This window comes from Phyllopteryx taeniolatus, chromosome 7 (assembly GCF_024500385.1).
Source record: "Phyllopteryx taeniolatus isolate TA_2022b chromosome 7, UOR_Ptae_1.2, whole genome shotgun sequence".
Taxonomy (NCBI): Eukaryota; Metazoa; Chordata; class Actinopteri; order Syngnathiformes; family Syngnathidae; genus Phyllopteryx; species Phyllopteryx taeniolatus.
In genome coordinates, this window is record NC_084508.1 from 31451767 (window position 1) to 31474692 (window position 22926).

Here is a 22926-nt window from a genome sequence, read left to right on the forward strand (position 1 = left end):
TTTATCAGTTTGAACATTAAATATCTTGTCTTTGTACTGTATTCAATTAAATAATGGTTGGACATGAATTGCAAATCATTGTATTCTGTTTTTATTTATGTTTAACACAACGTCCCAACTCCATTGGAATTGGGGTTGTATAAGTGTATGGTTTATGCTTTTATTTTGAACATTAAAATATAGTTTTTGAAACACAAAACATGATAACCTAGTACTGTAACGTTGTTACCAAAAATGAATGTGACTTCAACTTGTTATTGCATGACAATAACACTTTCCTCCATGTCGCTGCCATGTCTCAATCAATCAATCAATAAAAATCTCAACCGTGGTTGACTTTACCTCACTGTTTGCTGTGTCATAATCTGCGGAGGTTGAAAAAAGTTAATGAGCCTATTTTGACAAATTCAGAATAGTATAAAGGTCATATACCTGTTTTAAAATATAGGGAGTAAAAGTAAAATGTTTTCAGAAGAACAAATACTCATAAGTAAAGCACTGATACCTGAAAAATCTACGTAATTACAATAATGAAGTATTTGTACTTTATTACTTCCCACCAATGCATAATAGTCATAGACTGCAGGCACTGGCCTTCCCCAAATTGTTCCAAAGTAGGAAGCATAGAATTGAGTAAAGTGTTTTGGTATGATAAAGAAGTAATATTCAGATTTCGGTAAATACTTGGTTAAAAGTGCCAATATAGTAATATTATCTGTTGCTTAAGTTGTTGTGAATACACCTTGTGTTGAAAATATCTAAATGAATCAAGGATTACTAAATATAATGCTTAATATTCCACCGCAGGAGAATCTCTTTCAGAGATTAATTTTTTTAAATTAAATTATGAATTGGCAGACCACATGCATCTTGAGTCAGATAACATTTAAAACCTGTAAGGCTCATATTTTGACAATTATAAGTAGGAAGAAAAAGTATGTGAACAATTTAGAATTCCTTAAATTTCTGCATAAATTGGTCATAAAATTAGGTCTGATCGTCATCTAAATCACAAGAATAAACAGAGTCTGCTGAACTAATACCACACAAACAATTATGTTTTTATATTTTCATCGACATGTAAACATCCATGGGAAAGGTAGGAAGAAGTCAGTGAACCTCTCGGCTCCGGATTCTCCAAGAGCTAATCAGAGTCAGGTGTGACAACTTGTCCCAACCTGGGGTCCAATTAATCAGAGAAGATTAACGGTATGGCTTAAAAATGCTCTGGCCTCTAGAAAACACACACCAGTTTAGAATTGTCTCTTGTTAAAAAGCAGTTTACAAAAGTATCTCTACAGGTCTTGATGTTCATCAGTCCACGGTGAAACAAATTGTCTCTAAATTGAGAAAGTTCAACATTTCTGCTTCTCTTCCAAGGAATGGCCTTCCTGTAAAGATGACTGCAAGAGCACAGCATTAAATGCTTGATTAGGTAATAAAAGAACCCTTATGTATCAGCTGAAGACATACAGAAATCACTGGCACATGCCAACATCTCTGTTGTCAACTACCATATGTAAATGTTCATGTAAAGGTTCATGGGAAACACCAAGGAGGAAGCCATTGCTGTTAAAAAAAAAAAAAAAAACATGGCTGCATGTTTGAAGCTTGCTCAAGAGGACAAGGAAGTTCCACAGCACTACTGGCAAAATATTCTGTGGACAGATGAAACCAAAGTTGAATTGTTTGGGAGGAACACACAAATCCATGTCTGGAGGAAAAATGGCACAGTAAACCAGCATCAAAACCTTATCCTAACTGTGAAGCATGGTGGAGGGAGCATTGTGGTATTTTCGTGCTTTTCTGTATCAGGGCCTGGCCAGCTTGCTATCATCAATGGAAAAATTAATTCACAAGTTTATCAAAATATTTTGCAGAAGAACTTAAGGCCATCTATCCAACAGTCGAAGCTCAAAAGAGGGTGGGTGTTGCAACAGGACAATGATCCAAAACACAGAAGCAAATGATCAACAGAATGGCTTTGGTTGGTTGGTTCAGTGGAAGTCCTGACCTCAACCCGATTGAGACAACTGCAGGAAATGTTTGGTTGAGGTTATTGCTGCCAAAGGAGGGTCAACCAGTTATTAAGAGTTCACTTACATTTCCTCCCGTCCTGTGAATGTTAAAAATATGAAAACGTAATTGTTTGAGTGGTATTAATTTAATCAGACTCTCTTTTTTTATTCTTGTCATGAGGATCAAACAAAATATTTTATGATCAATTTATGTAGAAATTTAAAAGTATTCACACCACTGGTAATTTTCTCATGATTTCATGATGATTAGTTGAAGGGTGACAATGGTCATTATAACAATTTAAGATTTGGTATCTACCACTTCAGCTTTCTTGAGGCAGTTACCATATTAAATACATTGACAGAACATGGAGAATTATTTCCTAAAAGTTATTAATTGTGTTACAATTCTGACAGGGTTCTTTCATAGGTGCAGGCAACATTTGTTGACAGCTGCTCCTCTATGGATGTTAGGGACTTGTGGGCCAAACCTATGCACAGTAGTTCAGTCTCTGTGCAGGGCCTACATTAATGATAATAGCTCATGTTTCTTCTATATGAAAGCACCATGGGCCCCTGCCATCCATCCATCCATCCATCCATTTTCTGAGCCGCTTCTCCTCACTAGGGTCGCGGGCGTGCTGGAGCCTATCCCAGCTGTCATCGGGCAGGAGGCGGGGTACACCCTGAACTGGTTGCCAGCCAATCGCAGGGCACATAGGAACAAACAACCATTCCCACTTACAGTCATGCCTACGGGCAATTTAGAGTCTCCAATTAATACATGTTTTTGGGATGTGGGAGGAAACCGGAGTGCCCGGAGAAAACCCACGCAGGCACGGGGAGAACATGCAAACTCCACACAGGCGGGGCCGGGGATTGAACCCGGGTCCTCAGAACTGTGAGGCTGACGCTCTAACCAGTCGGCCACCGTGCCGCTGGGCCCCTGCCAAACAGCTGAACTCAGATCTGATAGGATGTTTCATGGATCAAATACAGTATCATAATTTCAGCCGAGAGTTTGTTCGTAGGATAAATCAAGTGGTTCATAAAAGCCAATGGATTATTTCTGTTTGCTTGGTGTTCAAGTATTCACCTCAATCAATCAATGCAGCAAACTGGTGTCAGAACACTTGGCCTCCTTGCCTCATTCACTTTAGCTCTTATCACTGGCTTCTTTGAAAAGGAATCTGAGGAATCCTGAAACCAAGTCTATTCACTGACATACATGGTGACAGTTGTAAACATGCTGCTTTAAACCAAGACTCATTTCTGCATGTAGATCATAAACATTGTCGAAACAGATCTCTGATACGGGACAGTCACTGAAATACAAGTGAGGAATAAAAATAAATTATTTGATAATAATGTGGGCGTATAAGGCCTGGTGTACACAAGAAGGATTTTTCAAATTTTAAAATATGTTTTTATCAGTGACAGACCCCACAGATAAAGATAAAAAAATCAGGCATTTAAAGCCTGCCACACACTGCGCAATGCTTTTGAACCCGATTGGACCGGACCATCGCATAAAAATTAGTTGTCAACTGAGCCCCCGCACACTGAGTGATTGGATATATGGATGGCCTGAACAGCGAGCCTGTATAGGCGTTTGATGCTTTACATACAGTATAATTTACTTTATTACATTTATTAAGCCATAAAAAGATAGTTTAATAGTTATGGTAGAAGCGGGTTGCTAATGAGAGTGGATGTGGGCGAGAATAAAACGAGTGTGTGGATATTTTAAAAGCGTCTCGCTCACTCATTCATTTGAACAACCCGCATGTGTATTTTGGCCACAAGCTTCACTTTTTCATCCACAGGCACATTAGAAAATTATAAATATTGTTAAGTATTGATGTAAAACACAAATTTTTTTTACATACTGTATTCATATGGCTTAAAACCCCGAAATGTATTTTTAGTATGAGTGAAAGCACAATGTACATTTTGACTGGCTGTAAGCTGTGATGTTGCAATGGTGTGCACCGGCGATTCAAATTTTGATTTGCGGCAAAACCAGTGGCAGACTGATCGGCCATTCATGAAAACACACATTTATGGTCACTTCCTTATTCATGATTGAGGGTGCTTCTTTGATTGGCTACATTCTATTCCATGTCATAATTTACAGCATCATGACTTGGGGGAAGTCGGCTTCCGCCACACACAAGAAGTATTTTGGTCGTCAATATTGAACACGTTCATTTAAGATTGTCGGCCCTGACCTATTTCAGACCCTAGAAATTAGAAATTGTGACAAATCCACTCTTAATACACCTCATACCTAAGGATAATCTTATATGATAATCTTATAAAACAAGATTTTCTGGCGTTTGACATCCTTTGTTGGAAAGGGGCAAAACCCTGATTGTCTTTATGTGTGTACGCTTCGGGATAGTCACAAAGTTATCTGCTGACTGGTCTTGTTTTAGGACGTCTATTACAGTATAGTATCGAAACACCACCCTGTTAAATGGGCTCAGTTTGGTGCCTCAGAATTTCTCCATCCACGAGGCTGAGGTTCAGCTAAAGTTCCTGCTGCCTTGGGCCATAGATGAAGTACCTCAGAGAGCCAAGGAGCCCTAATCTCTCCCTTGGATTCAACTACTATCTTCTGACTGACAGCACTGATACAAGAAATCATCAGCTTTGTCATTCATATTCACAAAATTTGACCTCTGCTTGTTAACCCATCACAGTAGTGAGAATCCCAAACACTGTGACATACACTGGAACAAGGGGCTGCTTTAGCACGCAGGGACAGATGTATTACACAGGATTATAATAGCTTCCTCCTCCCTCCAGGCCTTCATTGTGTAAAAGGTATACTGTACAGATTGTGTACTGACATATGAAGTTAAATACCTCGGGCTAGTTAACTGTCTTAAAAAGACACTGATTGGCATTCATTACTGTCAAAGTTAGACACCCCAGGAGGCTGCATTTAATTGTATCGCTTAAGTAACTCTCCAGAGCGTATCTAATGTTAATGACAATACTGTAGTGCATTTGAATTTATTGTAATTAATGTATTGCATACTGATATTAACATGTACATACAGTGTACACTGGCAAAAGCAACAGTAAATGCAAATTTGTTAAAACAATTTGTCTAATACATTTGTTAAAACAAACCACCATCCAGCATTATGACGTGCTTTGATGCAGATTCACAATTTTAGTGAGCGCTCGATGTTTTACCATTTTGAACAGTCAAACTGAATTCACTTTTTTATACTTAATTTGAGTCGACTCAGTGGGCTTCTCTGAGAAGAAGGAAATTAATCAAGCATACTGTTCAACCACTAAAACCACTGTTCAGGAATGTCTGCGACTACAATTCCATATCTTAAAGTTGTGCTTTACTATTTTTCATTTTTTGCAAAACAACAGATTTGAAACTTCATGGATAGCCATAATAATTATATATAAACAGTTAAAGAGCTTCTTCAGTATTTTAATATTAACCATTACTGATGGATAAAAAAATATTTTAGTATTCACCAAAGTTAATTTTGGGTAGCCGTGGCATACACCTCACATTGGGTGGTGGTTTAATTTGTTCAGCACTGTGCATGGCTTAGCAAGGTGATTTAGGCTGTGTTCATGATTGCCAGGATGGGTTCGCTGTGGTTAACATGAACTTGGGTGTGATCGTTCTGTTTATTCGGTCAAGTGTGAATACTATCATTTAAACCCTGGTGCGCACAAAATAAGCGGTCTGTAAACTCTGGTGCAGTTCCGTTCACTTCACCTGAAAAGGGTTAAAATGCATTTTGAAAGCTCTATATGACATCTCAGCTGGTAACATAATACCATAAGCATATGCAAGCAGTAGACAGCAGCACTATTTTTGAAACTGAGTTGCATACCACAATCCAACCAGGCTGTAACTATGTACACTATTTTCAATTTTGCTTTACAGATTACTGTTATTACATTATACATCGCATTGCATTGGGAGAGTCAAGTAAAGGAAAATAGCTATTAATGAAAAAAAAAACACCAAATGTCATTAGGTCATAACAATTAATCAACCAAATACCAAATAGGTTGTAGTAGTTAGCAGTTTCGAGTTACTGCAAGGACCGATTATGCAAAAATATATCGACATATCTGGTAGAGATGTCAGAGTGAAGACATCTCCCACTCTGTGATACTGTAGTCATCATACATAGGTGTTAATGGGCTCCAGCTTTCCAGTAGGCATGGCACTGCTTGACACGGATTGTTTATTTAACAAGTTTAACTGTTGCTTGCATACTCAACAAACAAGTGTGTCAGTATTTGTATACTTAAAAAAGCAAATCACAAGCTTATCAACTACAGTTTACAATGCAGACTGCAATTTGAATTGTCCAACCTGGCCAAATCTATAGTATGACATTTATGTTAGAAAGGTTGCCAAGTTTTGTGCTCAAAGACCACTCAGCACATGCTTCAATACTACCAACTATTAGTCTATTCCTGTTTTTCTTGTTGCTAGGAGGACTTTTCCTCAGTGGAGTAATATGACTTGACAATAATTTCAACAATACCTTTGACTCACAGTTAGGGTGGTTATAAAAGGTCTACATTCTCCTGTCAAAAGCAAGATCCAGACCAAGATAATCATTTCAAAACCTTTTCCACCATCAATGTGACCTATAACCTGTACTGCAAAATAAAAAAAATAAGTAAAATAAAAATGTTTTAGAGAGGTTAAGGTAAAACAAAAACAAAAAAACAGATAATATGGTAAGGTATGAATCAGTCAGGAGAAGGGACAAAATAATTTCCAATGCATTAAATACACCATGGAATACAGTGAAGACAGTCATAAAGTGGAGTAAATATGGCACAACAGTGACATTATCAAGAACTGGTGGTCAATCCAAAACTGTTTAGGAAGTATTGGCTCTTTAGTACATGTGACAACAATCTTCCATCTTCTTCATATTTCTGGGATATGGGGAAGGCTACATTTTGCAAGAACACACTTAAAATCTGTCTTATGGTCTGAAAAAAAACAAAAACATCAAGGTTGAACTTTTTAGCCATAATTCCAAAAGCTATTATTGGTGCAAATATAACACTGCTCATCACCAAAAGAATACCATCCCTACAGAAAAGCATCATGGTTGTAGCATCATGCTTCGGGACTGTTTTTCTTCAGCTAGAACTGTTACCTTAGTCAAGGTGGAGGGAATTTTGAACAGTTCCAAATCCAAGTCAGTGTGAGTACAAAACGTTCAGGGTTCTGCTAGAAAGCTGCAGATGAAGAGGAACTTCATGCTTCAGCTTGACAATGACCCAAAGCACACATCCAAATCAACAGAAGAATGGCTTCACCGGGAGAAAAATATGGTTTTGGAATGGCCTAGCCAGAGTCCAGACCTGAATCCAATAGAACATCTGTAAGATGATCTGAAACGGGGCTGTGCACAGAAGATGCCCTAACATTTTTGCAAAAAAAAAGTGGGCAAATATAGCCACATCAAGATGACGAACACTGATAGACTCCCACCCAAAAAAGCCAAAGATGCTGCTGCAACAAGTATTTTTTTGTGGGTGTACATGTTAATGAAACCAGGTTATTGTTTTGTTTGTTTGTTTGTTTGTTTGTTTTGCCCCTTGAAAGATTTAATCCTTTTTCCGGTTTGAGTTGTACTGGTTACAGGTTTTTTTTTTAATATGACAAAAACCTACCATTTGAACAGGGGTGTGTAAAACTTACATCCAACTGTAAATGTCTGGTTTCCTATGGCAATGATTTTGCACTAAACAATTAAAGGAACTACTTTTAACCAGGGAAATACCAATATTCATATGGTACCGTGTGAAACTCTGGAAAGAATCCTGGAAGTAGATTTATGATGACTGGACTGTCTTCATGGAGTAAAATTAAACTAAACACAGGGTCTGCTACTTTAAAAGAGACCTTTGAGTTTACAACTACAGTATAAAACATTCTGACATCAATGACTTCTATATTATTTGTTTTAATGGGAAGAAGTTTCATTAAAAAAAGAGACTAAAGAACATTTCACCACACAGAGTATCAGCCCATGGAAGTAGTAGTGAGCACATGTGCCTCACAGCAAAGCGGTTCTGTGTTTGAATGTCAGCTCAGGCCTTCCTGAACAGAGTTTGCATGTTCTCCCTGTGCTTGCACGGGTTTTCTGCATGTACAGTACTTCTGTTTTCTCCCACATCCTAAAAACATGCATGTTAGGTTAATTTGAAGATTCTAAATTGCCCATGCTGTCTGTATGTGTCTGGGGATGACCTGTGCAGGGTGTAATCTGCATCTCACCCAAAGTCAGCTGGCATAGGCACCAGTTGAGGCCTTGGTCTGGGGTGTTGCTCAAAGGCACCTCAACAGTTGTCAGGAAGCAGACTAGCATTTCTCCAATAACAAGTTACAATTTATTTTTCTTCTGAGTGGATATGCAACTCATAGCCTTATGGGCTGAGCTACTGCTGCCACAATAAGACACCAATTCAAGGCAGTAGAACCAAACAGTGGAAAAAAAGAAGGGAATAAGGTAATAATTAAAACTAGTGGAATACATTTGTATTATAATGATGACTCATGATTGCAATTATCTAACGATAGTGGTAAGAATTGAAACTGTTACTAAACTTTCTCTCAAAAGTATCCTGTGAAATAAAGCTCAGGCTTTCTTCGTCAAATATAATCTTATCTTATATCAATCTTAGCTAACTTCAGGCGGGAGGCGGGATACATCCTGAACTGGTCGCCAGCCAATCGCAGGGCACATATAAACAAACAACCATTCGCACTCACATTCACACCTACGGGCAATTTAGAGTCTTCAATCAACCTACCATGCATGTTTTTGGCGGTGGGAGGAAACCGGAGTACCTGGAGAAAATCCATGCAGGCACGGGGAGAACATGCAAACACCACACAGGGAGACCAGCCCAGGACCTCAGAACTGTGAGGCAGATGTGCCGCCCGGACATTCAACAATGATAATGAATTTATTTTATTATACAGTATGTGACTTAACTACAAAAACAGAAGACAGTTTGGTATATCTAATATTTTACAATGTTAATCACAACAATGGCATCGTGCAAAATTAGGTGCATGTGACATACCTGCATAACTATATGTATAAGGACACCCAAACTTAAAAAAAATAATTAATTAATTAACAGTGGAATCAGAGAAATAGAGAACAGCTTCAATTACAATGCATTTTATGAGTAATAATTCTGTGTTCAGGATCTTGCAGCCACTCCTTGAACCTACTTGTAATTCATGCAATGAGCATTTAAAGAGAAGCTACGCACATAGGTCATGACATTTCATCAAAAATTGACAAGGAATGCATTCACCATAACTTACTGATTATATCTAACTGCCTCTGAGTAGCCAAGGGTGGAACTGTCCTTGAATGAAAAACATTTGGCAACTTGATCGGTCAGGTGTGCACTTGCTACAAAACAATGATGACTTCATTCGGCAGGTTGACAATCGTTGCAAACTGTCATGAGAAGGCAGCTGTCTTCACTGTTCTTAATCACTGGAGCCATTGTTTGAGCTTCCTAATGTCAGCGAAACCAATGACGTATAATACGCAGTGTATGTCATTACGCACATCTCAATGCTGGTATGACAGCCGTCCAAAGCAAGAAGAAAGATCCTTCATACCACAGATGCATAGTTGACAGATACCAAGGAAAGGTGCGTCAAATGAGCTATTTTTAAGGTTTATAACTCGGCAACTTCATGATCTGCAGTATCAAATAAAAAAGAAAGATAGTAGAGAAAGGGTTCAATAATTGCAACCAAGATTTTGCCAGTATCAATCTCGGTTTCTACTGCTGGCACTTTCTACAATTTTGTTTTCAGGGAAAACAATTTATCCAAAGATAACGTGCAATCATTTCTAATCAAAATGACAAAAAACAAATACAACCCAGAACATTTAAGAATACATCTGTTTGAAAAGGAATGGGAAACTGCATAGTCAGAAAGTAGAACAGTTTATTTGTATTGTGTATCTTCCTTCTCTACTTGCATGAAAACAAAAATAGTGAAAACCGTAAATGACAAATTGTGCGCAGCTCACACATCACGGTGAGTTATGTAGACTCACTTTCACTGTGAGCCTTTGACTTTTCACACTTGCTGCATGAAAAAATAACTTGTAATTATAAAACAAACAAATCAACAGACACGCTGTATTGAAAGCACCTGACAGCACTGCAGGGGACGGGGGCAGGAGACTCAAACCATGTCTGATTCACACTTGAAATGTAGAGATAAATAGCTTGTCATTAGTGATATGGCCAAACAGATCTGTGCCTCATGCAAATGATTCTCTGACCTCGCGTCCTTTATTTTTTTTAATGAGGTAAATGGCTTTTGTTACCATCGCGACTGAGAAAGGCAAGCAAGAAAAGAGCAGCGAAAACCAAGCATGTTCACTCATTTTATTACCAAGCTGCCGAATTAAACTTGTCATTTAGTGTGTGGTTGTATACATGTGGTGAAAGCCGTGGAATTCTAGCCTGGAGCTTGGACATGTATTGTCCCTTTAACATTTCGTATTGATTTATTCAGAATTCATTAATTCGAGCTGGCACCTCCAGCCTGGGGCCGGGACATCTACCCTGAAGCTGGGACACATCACCAAGCACAAATACCGTCATTAGATTGTGCAGGTGTATGCATTGAAGTGGCAGGAGCCACGAGTGATAGCGCAGGTAGAGTCAGATATTTCATGTCAGACAGTGAGGGTAAAAAAAAGTGTCTTTTAATATAGTGTATGTAAAATTCAGATTTCAACAGTATATTATGACTTTTACATGTATTTAGATGTGGGTTTGGGTATTCACTCCAATCTCTCTATATTCACATCAGGCAACTAAGAGTGAACAAATTAATAGAGACAGGAGTTACCAGGGGATTGCAAGTGCTTACCGACATTGGCAAAGTCAACAATGAGCAAAGCCTCTTATCCCCCTATGAAAACGTCATTTTAAAAATGCATCAATACAAATGAATTATCGAACGCACCTCTACATGCTTACCCTGGTAGACTATCTATAGTAAGTGTACGAACTGAGATAATTACACTTACCACACTTTTTTTTTTGGAATGAGAAAATATAAGCATCTTTTTTGGGGGAGGTCCTTACCTATTTCAAGTGGAGGACGCACGATTAATTGAGAAATGAGACTATTATAATGGAGGCCACTATTTGAAGAAATAACTCACAGTTCAACATGCTTCACAACAAAAAAATGTCAATGGACTGCTGCTGCAAGGACACTTTTTATTCTGATTTGTATAGCACATTAAAAAGATGCTTTTAAAGTTAGATTTTTGTTGTCTCACAGTATGATAATCTTGGCTGGAGGGGTACCCAACCATTCTATAGCTAAGATTGAGAAGAGGCTGTGGGGCAGCAAAGTTGTGCAGGTAATATGACAGGTGAGCAGTTATGTGAACACAGACAGGATGTAAGACAACAGACTGAAAGACAACTTCCCATTCATCAAGACTCATTCTCCACATGAGGTTACAAAAAACAACAACAAACAAACAAAAAAAACAGAGCTGTCACTCAGCCAGCTTTTTGGCCTCAAGCGACACGTGAACTGGAAAGTATGATGGCTGCGTAGGGTTAACACAAACATACACACACAATTGTGATTGCACACACACACACGCACGCACACACACACACACGCATGCACACAGACACACACACACGCACACACACACACACACACACACACACACACACACCACCATCTTGCATTTATGCTCTTGTGTACTGACAGACATCATCCAACAGTCAAGTTCTGATTGTAGTGTAGATTTTTACCGTTAATTTAGGAGGATTCACATACAAATATGAAACGCTATTTTGGAATTCCATCCATTTGATGCAGAGTCGCTCCATTGGTCCATGCATACACATACACAAATAACATGGAACACATTGAAATATATACAGTGGGTAAGGAAAGTATTTAGACCCCCTTAAATTTTTCACTCTTTGTTATATTGCAGCCATTTGTTAAAAATCACTCCAGCACCCCATATTGACAGAAAAAACATAAATGTTGAAATTTTTGCAGATTTATTAAAAAAATTCAAACTGAAATATCACACAACCATAAGTATTCAGACCCTTTGCTGTGACACTCATATATTTAACTCGGGTGCTGTCCATTTCTTCTCATCATCCTTGTGATGGTTCTACACCTTAATTGGAGTCCAACTGTGTTTGATTATACTAATTGGACTTGATTAGGAAAGCCACACACCTGTCTATATAAGACCTTACAGCTCACAGTGCATGTCAGACCAAATTGAGAATCATGAGGTCAAAGGAACTGCCTGAAGAGCTCAGAGACCGAATTGTGGCAAGGCACAGATCTGGCCAAGGTTTTCAAAATATTCTGCCAGACTTAAGGTTCCAAAGAGCAGAGCAGCCTCCATAATCCTTAAATGGAAGACGTTTGGGAAGACCAGAACCCTTCCTCGAGCTGGCCGTCTGGCCAAACTGAGCAATCTAGGCAGAAATGCCTTGGTGAGAGAGGTAAAGAAGAACCCAAAATCACTGTGGCTGAGCTCCAGAGATGCAGTCAGGAGATAGGAGAAAGTTCTAGAAAGTCAACCATTACTGCCACCTGTCGGGGCTTTATGGCAGAGTGCCCGACGGAAGCTGCTCCACAGTGTAAGACACATGAAAGCCTGCTGAAACCCAAATGCTGAAAGACTACGACTGACAACTTGGCAAAGCCAAAACAATGCCATCAGCACCAATGTTAGGCTGATGCAGATTTTTCTCATCTACTCCTACATTAAGAACAAATCTGTCAGCTTTCAAACATACTTTCTTTCCTTATGAACAAATTTGTTTCTACTGGTAGGTGTTAGTTCAACCAGTACACTTCCACATCCAATAAAGCACAAGTCCTGAACAACCACAGACAACAAATGATTGCCATTGAAACACAAAATGTAAGGAACACCTGCATATCTGAGCCCCACACATTTCACTAGTTGCACCCTTTAGACCCAAAGGGCTGGGGAGATAAATAGGCTTGTCAGACATACATACAGACAAGGGCAATGATGAATTACTGTACACACAGTATATATTGGCACACAGCCTGAGGGTAACCTCCTCTTACAAACCTCCACACACAAGCATACACGGACCTACACACATGCACACACATACACACACACACACACACTTTCTTGTACATTACAACAAGCACAAAAGAAGTGTCTGAATCAGCTGAATTCTTTTAGCATGTACCCACATGATGACAGGTATTTCCACTTGAGGAGAGCAACAATGCTAAGCTGTGAGCCTGGTGTCATAAACTTCCTGTCTAAAGAGGTCAGAGGTTAAACACTTTTCAGTCTCTTCAAGCTCTAAAAAAGACAATAGACAATGGAACAGAGCAGAGAAAATGTCTGTTGTGAATGAAACATCTTGCTGCAAACTGAGCTACAAGCAACACAAACTGCATTATATGTTAATAAATCTTCAATGTGGAACAAGGAGAGTGAGAGAGAGAGAGAGAGAGAAAGTGGGAGAGAGAGAGTGTGTGCGCGTCCGCACACATCTTTTTATATTTGTGCCTGAAAGATTATCTGCACAAAAAAAGAACTACATTTCAGCATTATATCAAGTTTTTTTTTTTTTTTTTTTTTTTTCTGCCGGTTGTTGAAACCCATAGCGGAAATTCAGATGACAAACAAAGCACATATACAGTATCTGTGAATGTTGATGATTTACCAAAAATTTCTCAATCATTGTGATCAGGCACATGTAAACAGATATCAGTAGTGATAAAAAATTCAAACTTTGTTAGTTTAGCCTCAAGCCCTCCAAGTATGTTTCACTTATTAGCTTTTTTAAAGGCATATAATGCAAGGATGGAATTTACGAATGAAAATTGCAAAATCATTGTGTGTTGAAGAAGATTGCCAAGGGTGACTGTAAAAATGGACAGAAAAACATGTTTGCCCATTCATGAATAAGGCTCAACCTTGTTTCCTTGTAACATATAAAATGATAGCTACTACCACTTCTAATAGAGTTATTTTAAAAAACAAAACAAAAAAAAAAACATGTCTGCGGTGTGGGACAGACAACACATCTGAGACAGACAACACGTAATGCCCGGACAGACAACACGTAATGCCCGGATCAGACAAATTTGGTCTTTTACGATTGCACTATGTCAGACTACTGTAATAAAATCTTGTATTCCGATACCACCGCATCCCGTCTTTGACGATCGATGGGCTTTATCTTGTCAACTCAAACGAGACCAGATAAACTCTTTACCATGGCGACGACAACAACAATGGATCGAGTCGTGTGTATTTATAAGAACAAAATGGGGAAAAACGTGTGCTGGTGGTCATCGGTGCTCTGGAGAGTATTTTAATTCAAGGATTGCTTGAGATATGCTCACGTACTTTTAATACGATACTGATCGCCGGCAGGCAACAAAACTTTATGTAGCCTAACAAGCTAGCGCTAGCACTACCGGTTGTACGTAAACTTGCCGGCGTTATGTCGAATCATGCTCTAAAGTTTCGGTGTGTGTGTAATTTAATTACAGTAAGTTTTGTTTTTTTCCAAAGATCTCAGTGCCATCAGGCACATTAGGCCGCAATTGTGGTTTCAGTAATCCATAGTTTTTACGGGAGCAGGTTGATTGGCGTACTGCCCATCCCCAGCACCAGGTATTCCAAGGTGGTTTCCCATCAAAGTACTAACCAGGACTGACAGTGCTTACCTTCTGAGATTGGGCATCTTTAGGGCAGTTCCTGGGGGGTTAAAGTAAATTAGCACCCATTATTTCTGTCATGTTGTAATGTTGGTTTGACCTGATTAGAATACATGACCTGAATACAGAATACTTTTGAAGATGCTCAGTATACAGTCCACAAGTTCGACCGTAAATGAACAAGTCATTTAAATAGACACATTGCTCCATCTTGTGATCGGATCGGTGATCGGTTATGTTTTTTTTTTTTAAACTCGCAGATTGGTTATCGGCCCCAAAACTCTTGATGGTGTAAAGCCTACCTACTATAACAGAATCTTTATCAGCAGAAGTAAAAGTCATTTGGCATTTAAGACGAGACTGAAGAAGCTGTCGGATAAGACAAAATGTCTGATGGGAAGGCCAGGGTTTAAGGACATAGTCGTCATCCAGCAATTTGACAATTGTGGTTCACATGACTTGCTTATTCTTTAAGAAAATGCCAAACTGTTTGAACTAAATTGAACGCTGTAGGCAAAGTGGTAAAATAATTTCAACAAATGCTAGAAGATGTGTATTTAATAGTATCAGTAGCAATTGCTCAGTCGATTCAAATCGTGAATGCTGGCAGCTGCCACAAAGGGGTATTGCTGATTCTGACGAGAATCAGAACCAAGGTAAGAACACTTTATGGATTAAATATAAATCACCTTATGGGTTTTGTATTATATCCAATGCTTGTTAATAAGCATCAGCAATGAACTTCACCTGCCAGGTAGATGGATTACTGTTGTAACACTACAGTGCTCATTAATTCAAAATGTATATTTCTCTAACTGAAGGTGTTATAGGCAAAATGCTAAACTGAAATCGTGGCAATAGTTTAATCTGTTTTTATGTCACCATTATGATTTGGGTAACACTGGTCCAGCCATTCATTTTCTATTGCTTATCCATTTTAGAGTTTTAGGTGAAATGCAGTGTATCCTAGCTGACTTTGGGTTAGAGGCAGGGTATACCCTCAATTGGTTGCCAGTCAATCACAGGGCACTGTACATAAAGTTGGAGAGAGCAGTTATAAAGATCTTTCTTTATACTGTAAATCTTTCAGCCTGTATTACCAGGAGCATTTGAATTCACTCATGCTCCCAAGTGTGGTGGTAGCATATCAATACCAACTTCACCCTGTTAGCTGCCAATGCTACTGCTAATGATGTTGTGCGACTTCATACACTACCTACATAGCAGAATGGAAATGGGAGGAAGAGTCAGGGTAAAAGATGATGCAATCATATGCAGACTGTAGCTGCCCAAGGTCTGATTGATTCATGTGGGAAACAAGCTAGATTGTTTTTGGAAATGGACAGACAGCAGGACTGGGCAAGGTAGGGCAGGAATTGTTCAGCACCCGAGTGTTTTCTGTGGTCAAACCTGTCCAAATGAATCAAATTTAATGGGGTAAACAAACTAGAGTTGGATTATAATGGAGTAAATGGTGCTCGTGTTAAACAATCAAAGAGAGATCTCCAAATCATGAGACATAAAATGAATTTGTTTGCATAGCGGTAACACCATCCATCCATTTTCTGAGCCGCTTCTCCTCACTAGGGTCGCGGGCGTGCTGGAGCCTATCCCAGCTGTCATCGGGCAGGAGGCGGGGTACACCCTGAACTGGTTGCCAGCCAATCGCAGGGCACATAGGAACAAACAACCATTCGCACTCACAGTCATGCCTATGGGCAATTTAGAGTCTCCAATTCATGCATGTTTTTGGGATGTGGGAGGAAACCGGAGTACCCGGAGAAAACCCACGAAGGCACGGGGAGAACATGCAAACTCCACACAGGCGGGGCCGGGGATTGAACCCGGGTCCTCAGAACTGTGAGGCTGACGCTCTAACCAGTCCTCCACCGAGCGGTAACACCACATTTTCTTATTTCAATTAATGCATTTATATTTTCTATATCAGATCTGATCCGATTCAGACTTTAAATTGTAGATTCAGACTTTGGACATGAATAACCAAGCAGATATTTACAGAGAATATAGGCCCCGGTGTGTGCATGATGATTCCATCCTTAGAATAGTCAGTCACCAGGATCCCCTTGCGAATCCTCAAGTATCACTCAACTGAATCTCAGTTCTAATCTAGATGCGCCAACCCTCTGAAGAGTGGCACTCCTGGCTTTAAACTGAGAACCTGACAGCTAATCTCGGCCACAACACAACTGGTAACCTTACACTCTCCCTGAGGAGCAGCCATAATACCCCCAGGGGCCAGAGTGATGAGGGATGGGCACTTCACACCTATAGTGAGACAGATGGAAGGATAATCTACTGGCTCATGTCATTATTTTGACTCTCACACATATTGTGAACAAAGGTATGTTGAGAGTTGCTAATATATGACAGAGATATTCCTCTTGCAAACTATTACAGCTGCTTCTGACAGAAAGATGTGTACTTAATGCCGTTTCATGAAGTAAAACTATCCAAACCCAATTCTCATCCTGCCTCTACTGGCAGGGTGCAGCCAACATTATCCAAGAGCAATTAGATGGCATATTTGCAGCCACAGAGGATATGCATGCATACAATAAACAGCCTAATAATTTTGGCTGAAACAGCTAAAGCTTATAAGTACATGGCTCTGAACACAATGGCCGGGAATCAGATACACACAAAGAAAACATGCTACATTCATGGCAAGGTCAGGTTTATAAAGCAGTGCAATGTAATGTATTACACTGAACCATGTCAGTTATTTTGAGGTAGCTAATTGTCCCTTCATTTTTTTATATGGTGTGTGTGCATCAAAACTAGCTCAGATATTCTGGACAGTTTCAGACTATAAACAGATTTATTGGAATGTTTCCAAAAGTCAGGAAGCAAGTCTAACCCCCCCCCCCCCCCCCCCAAAAAAAAAAAACAAGTACCCTTACAAACAGTAATCTATCACAGCGTAAATTCATAAATTGAATGCCGCTTAAATTGCATGATTCCAAATTTGAATGTTTCTGGAAAAATACACACAATAAAATCCGTAAGGGAAACGTTGCCACACATGATGTCACAGGAGACCTCAGATGACCTCAGGATTAAGTCTTTTTGCTACATTTAGTTCAAAAGAATAAACAGCCTCCACAAAGGGGGTTAAAAGAACAAGGAAGAATGTGAAAAGAGAGAGAAAAAGAATGTACACTTGAAGGTACAGTTACCGGTAAGTCTCCAGAGTTACCAACATGTTACTAGTTATAAAAAATGAAGGCAGAGTATTTTGTTCCTTTTATGATTTAAGTTTACCCCAAAATTGATTGCATTGTGTGTAGATGGCACAATGCACATACTTTTGGTGGATCAACGAATGACAGAAAAGAACAAAAACAATATTTTGGTACTGCATTAAAAGTATACAATGCCATTCCAAAAACATGCCTGTATGGTTGTTCATAGGTGTGAATAGTATGTAACTTGTCTAGTCCAGCATGTTGAGAAACTTATTAACAGAGGTGGAAGTCTTTGCCCTCAAGTCCCAGGTTGAGACAGGCAAGTCCCGAGTCAAGTCTTAAGTCAAGACATTGCAATTCTCGAGTCAAGTCGCAAGTCGTAGACTTTTGAGTTTCGAGCCCTTTTTGAGTAATTTTACCAGCAAAATTAAAATCAATTTAAATATATATATTTATAATTAAATAATATGTTTATATTATACACTGCATTTATATATTTAATATAGTTTAGAATCTATATCTATTTATCAAGACAAATTTGATAAACAAGTATTGAACCTTCATAAGAAATCTAGGGGCTGATCAAAATCTTTGCACCGACAAAACCGATTAATAGTAGGCTTTCAGTTATTCTATGAAAATGCTCTGCTATGACTTACTTTTTGTCACTTTATTTCTGAAGTGACATGAAACATACCTGTCACAAATAAGAATTTGCATCCGATAGTGCTGCAATTAGTAATTGAGTATTCATCCATCCATCCATCCATCCATCCATTTTCAACACCACCTGGCACATCCTGGTTAGGGTCGCAGGGCGCTGGAGCCTATCCCAGCTGACTTTGGGCAAAAGGCGGGCTACACCCTGAACTGGTCGCCAGTCAGTCGCAGGGCACATATAGACATGGACAACCATTCGCACTCACATTCACACCGTCACTGAGTGAGAACTGAACCCACGCTGCCCGCACCACAGTCAGGCGAGTGTACCACAACACCATCAGCGACTGACTGAGTATTATACTGACAATTCTATCGGAATAATCAAGTATAAGGATAAAATATATTTTTGCTTGGTTAAAGAGCAATTATGAATACACAAGAGAAAATGAGACATTTAACTTAATAATTAACAACCAATCTGTTTCCTCTTTTAGATAATCAGTATTTTTCTGTAATTCACATTGTGCATATAGCAGGGAACTGCATTTACCGGTACTTGTCTACAAACGTTTCTAGTGAGGCAATTTCAAACACAAATATAAATAGAGTTCAGTTTAAACTTTGCATTTCTTGTGAGTATCAAAAACATATGGCATTAATTTAAAAAAGAGGAACACGTTTGTCATCTTGTTATACAGGTACAATTTTGAGGCAAAGAAAAGGACATGAAGAAGAATGTAGTTTCATGTCGAATAGATGCTAGTTGTGTGCTGATCGAGACACAACAAGAGTAACACACTACAAGACTGATTCTTGAGAACACAACACTGACTAAACCAGACTGTAATGTACAGGAAGCCCAGACAGTGCACGGCCGGGTCGCCGTGTAACTATTTGCGTGATCGCTCACAAAGCTAGCTGCTAATGCTAACGAAAACAAGCGTATATGACGTCAAGCCGCGCGATTCCCACAATGCAATGTGGATTTTTGTTTGTTTGCAATAATTAACGTCCTTATTGTTATGTTAAAGGTCGTTGTTGTTTCTGCGTGTGTTAACAGTGATTCTTGGAACGTATACTTTATTTAGCTGTCACATTTACTGTTGATTTATGTTGTACTGATTGGCTGGCGACCAGTTCAGGGGGTAGCCCGCCTCTTACCCAGAATCAGCTGGGATAGGCTCCAGAACACCCGTGAGTCTAGTGATAAGCGATCCGGAAGATGAATGAATGAATGAATAAATGAATGTTTTTATTTTTTTTAATGAAACCATTACTTTAGGTAGTGTTTGAAAGAATGACCTCTTCGTCATTATGTTGTCACTTATCATATTTTTGTAAAAAAAGTAAGTTGCACATTTACCGAAAGAAAGACAAAAGTGTTGGTTTCTCTGTGGTTTGGTGAAAATAGCTAGTCTTTTCAAGTCAGTGGGTTCAAGTCCAAGTGAAGTCACGAGTCATTGCTGTTCAAGTCCAAGTCGAGCTGCAAGTCTTAACGTATTGTCGAGTCTGAACTCATTAAACTCATGACAAACAAGGAATTTGTCTCCGGTAGTTGGAGCCGCTCTAGTACGACAACAGACAGCCATTTGACAAAAAATACTTTTGAGACATAAAAACACAGAATACACGACAGTAATACAGTATATCAAAAAAATAAAAAAATAAGCACCACTTCAAAAATCTGTTACTTTATGGCAAAGAGAGAGTCATTGGGGAAACATTCTATATCGCTTTACATTACTACCTCTTATTAATCAAATAATTTGTAATAGAACCAGCAAGGCAGCATGGTGCGAAACAAACTCCATCTATTCATCCATTCTCAACACCGCTTATCCTGTTCAGGGTCGAGGGGTGCTGGAGCCTATCCCAGCTGACTTCGGACGAAAGGCGTACTACACCCTGAACTGGTCGACAGTCAGTCGCATGGCACATATAGACATGGACAACCTTTCGCACTCACATTCACACGGTCACTGAGTGGAAACTGAACCCACCCTGCCTGCACCAAAGTCAGGTGAGTGTACCACTACAGCATCAGTGACCCGAAACAAACTCTTGTTCAGCAAATCCTTCACAGCAACATCAATGTGAAACAGTAAAAACTTACCACTTCAGTTGGACGGAAATACTTTGGATCCACCTTCACATGCACAACTCCTGTGTCTTGGCAACAACCCACCTCCTGTTCATCCTTCCCATCCCACCTGGAGATAAACAAATTTTGATGAAGCATTTTCTTATAGCTGTTGGGCTGGTTTTGCCGCGCTCTCCATGGTACCTTTTCTTCTTGAAAAGATTATTTCTTTAAAAGCTTGGGGAGACAAAACATGTCACCTGTTCACCTGAAATATGCGCGCGCACAGACCTGACCTGAATGTAACTGCAAGGATTATGTAACAATTAAAATGTACATCGGGAATAAAATAATACAACCCCAATTCCAATGAAGTTGGGACGTTGTGTTAAACATAAATAAAAACAGAATACAATGATTTGCAAATCATGTTCAATCTATATTTAATTGAATGCACTACAAAGAAAATATATTTAATGTTCAAACTGATAAACTTGATTGTTTTTAGCAAATAATCATAAACTTAGAATTTTATGGATGCAACACATTCCTAAAAAGCTGGGACAGGTGGCAAAAAAGACTGAGAAAGTTGAGGATTGCTCATCAAACACGTTTGGAACATCCCACAGGTGAACAGGGTAATTGGGAACAGGTGGGTGCCATGATTGGGTATAAAAGGAGCGTCCCTGAATTGCTCAGTCATTCACAAGCAAAACCACATTCAGCACTTGTTACAACAGCGCGGCTTCGTAGTAAAAGGCACTCTTTTATTCTTTTTACTGGACTGCAGGCAGGCCAGTCTAGTACACTAGACTGGCCTGCCTGCAGTCCAGCCCTGTCTCCCATTGAAAATGTGTGGCACGTTATGAAGCGTAAAATATGACAACGAAGACCCCGGACTGTTGAACAGCTGAAGCTGTACATCAAGCAAGAATGGGAAAGAATTCCACCTACAAAGCTTCAACAATTAATGTCCTCAGTTCCCAAACATTTATTAAATGTTGTTAAAAGAAAAGGTGATGTAACACAGTGGTAAACAATACCCTGTCCCAGCTTTTTTGGAACGTGTTTCAGCCATAAAATTCTAAGTTAATGATTATTTGCTAAAAACAATCAAGCTTATCAGTTTGAACATTTAATATCTTATCTTTGTAGTGTATTCATTTAAATATAGGTTGAACATGATTTGCAAATCATTGTATTCTGTTTTTATTTATGTTTAACACATCGTCCCAACTTCTTTGGAATTGGGGTTGTAAATAAAAAAAACAATAAAACAGATGAGAAATGAAAATGACATCTGGAAGGACAAGTGCCAGTTCACTGAGGGGAAGAGGTTTAGGGTCTCTGCACATTTAAATTGATACGTATCAGTGTAGTGCTCAAACATCAATGGACTGTATAAAGTGAGATTGATGAGGAAATTGATAACAAAAAAAAAGGATATTCATGCTTGTGAGTGTGTTGATGCGTTTGCTTACACGATGGTCTTCCCCACATGTTTGAAGGCTTCTTCCACAAACTCCCTCACACTGTGGACCTCCCCTGTTGCTATGACTAAATCATCTGGCTTCTCCTGTTGCAGCATCAACCACATAGCCTGAAAGAGAGACACAGAGACAGAAGAGACAGAGAGAGAGAGACAGAGACAGAGAGAAACAGAGAGAGAGTGAGAGAGAAAGAGAGAGAGAGAGAGGGAGAGAGAGAGAGAGAGAGAGAGAAAGAGAGAGAGAGAGAGAGAGAGAGAGATCCAACATCAAAAGAGATCTTTCTCCTGACTGACAGGAAGTGAACTTAAGACCTCTGAACAGGGCACTTGCCCGTACCTCTGTCCTGACGTCACCATAAAACCTCACGGGACACATACTGTGGGAAAGAAGGACAGAAGACTCCCACAGGCCCACTGTGCCACTGGCACGCATGAAAACACACACATGGCCTTTAATACACATGCGCACACCCATTTTCGCACTAGTGACATGGTCCAAGATCTTAAAATAACCCCATAAGTCTGACAACAACTGAAACGCCAAAATATTGTCCACTTCCTCTAATGATTGTTAAATGGCACATGGAGTATTATACTGTATTAACCTAAGCCAATTACTCCAGTAAGAATTTATAGACTTGGTTCCTGAATGCAGCAGAACAGCCAATCAAAGGATT

The 22926-nt window shown here is 39.3% G+C and overlaps 1 protein-coding gene across 4 annotated transcripts in view; it reads right to left on the reverse strand.

Annotated features, from left to right (window-relative positions):
• Positions 1–22926, reverse strand: part of gmds (GDP-mannose 4,6-dehydratase) — a 287840-nt gene that overhangs the window by 49265 nt on the left and 215649 nt on the right. For 3 of the 4 annotated variants that reach the window (XM_061778512.1, XM_061778510.1, XM_061778511.1), the window contains exons 8-9: positions 22242–22360; positions 20794–20890 (exon numbers count right to left, since the gene is read on the reverse strand). The exons of the other annotated variant lie outside the window; for it this stretch is intronic. In XM_061778512.1, coding sequence (XP_061634496.1) covers positions 20794–20890; positions 22242–22360 — 216 coding nt within the window. The remainder of the gene's footprint in view (positions 1–20793; positions 20891–22241; positions 22361–22926) is intronic. 4 annotated transcript variants of the gene reach the window in all.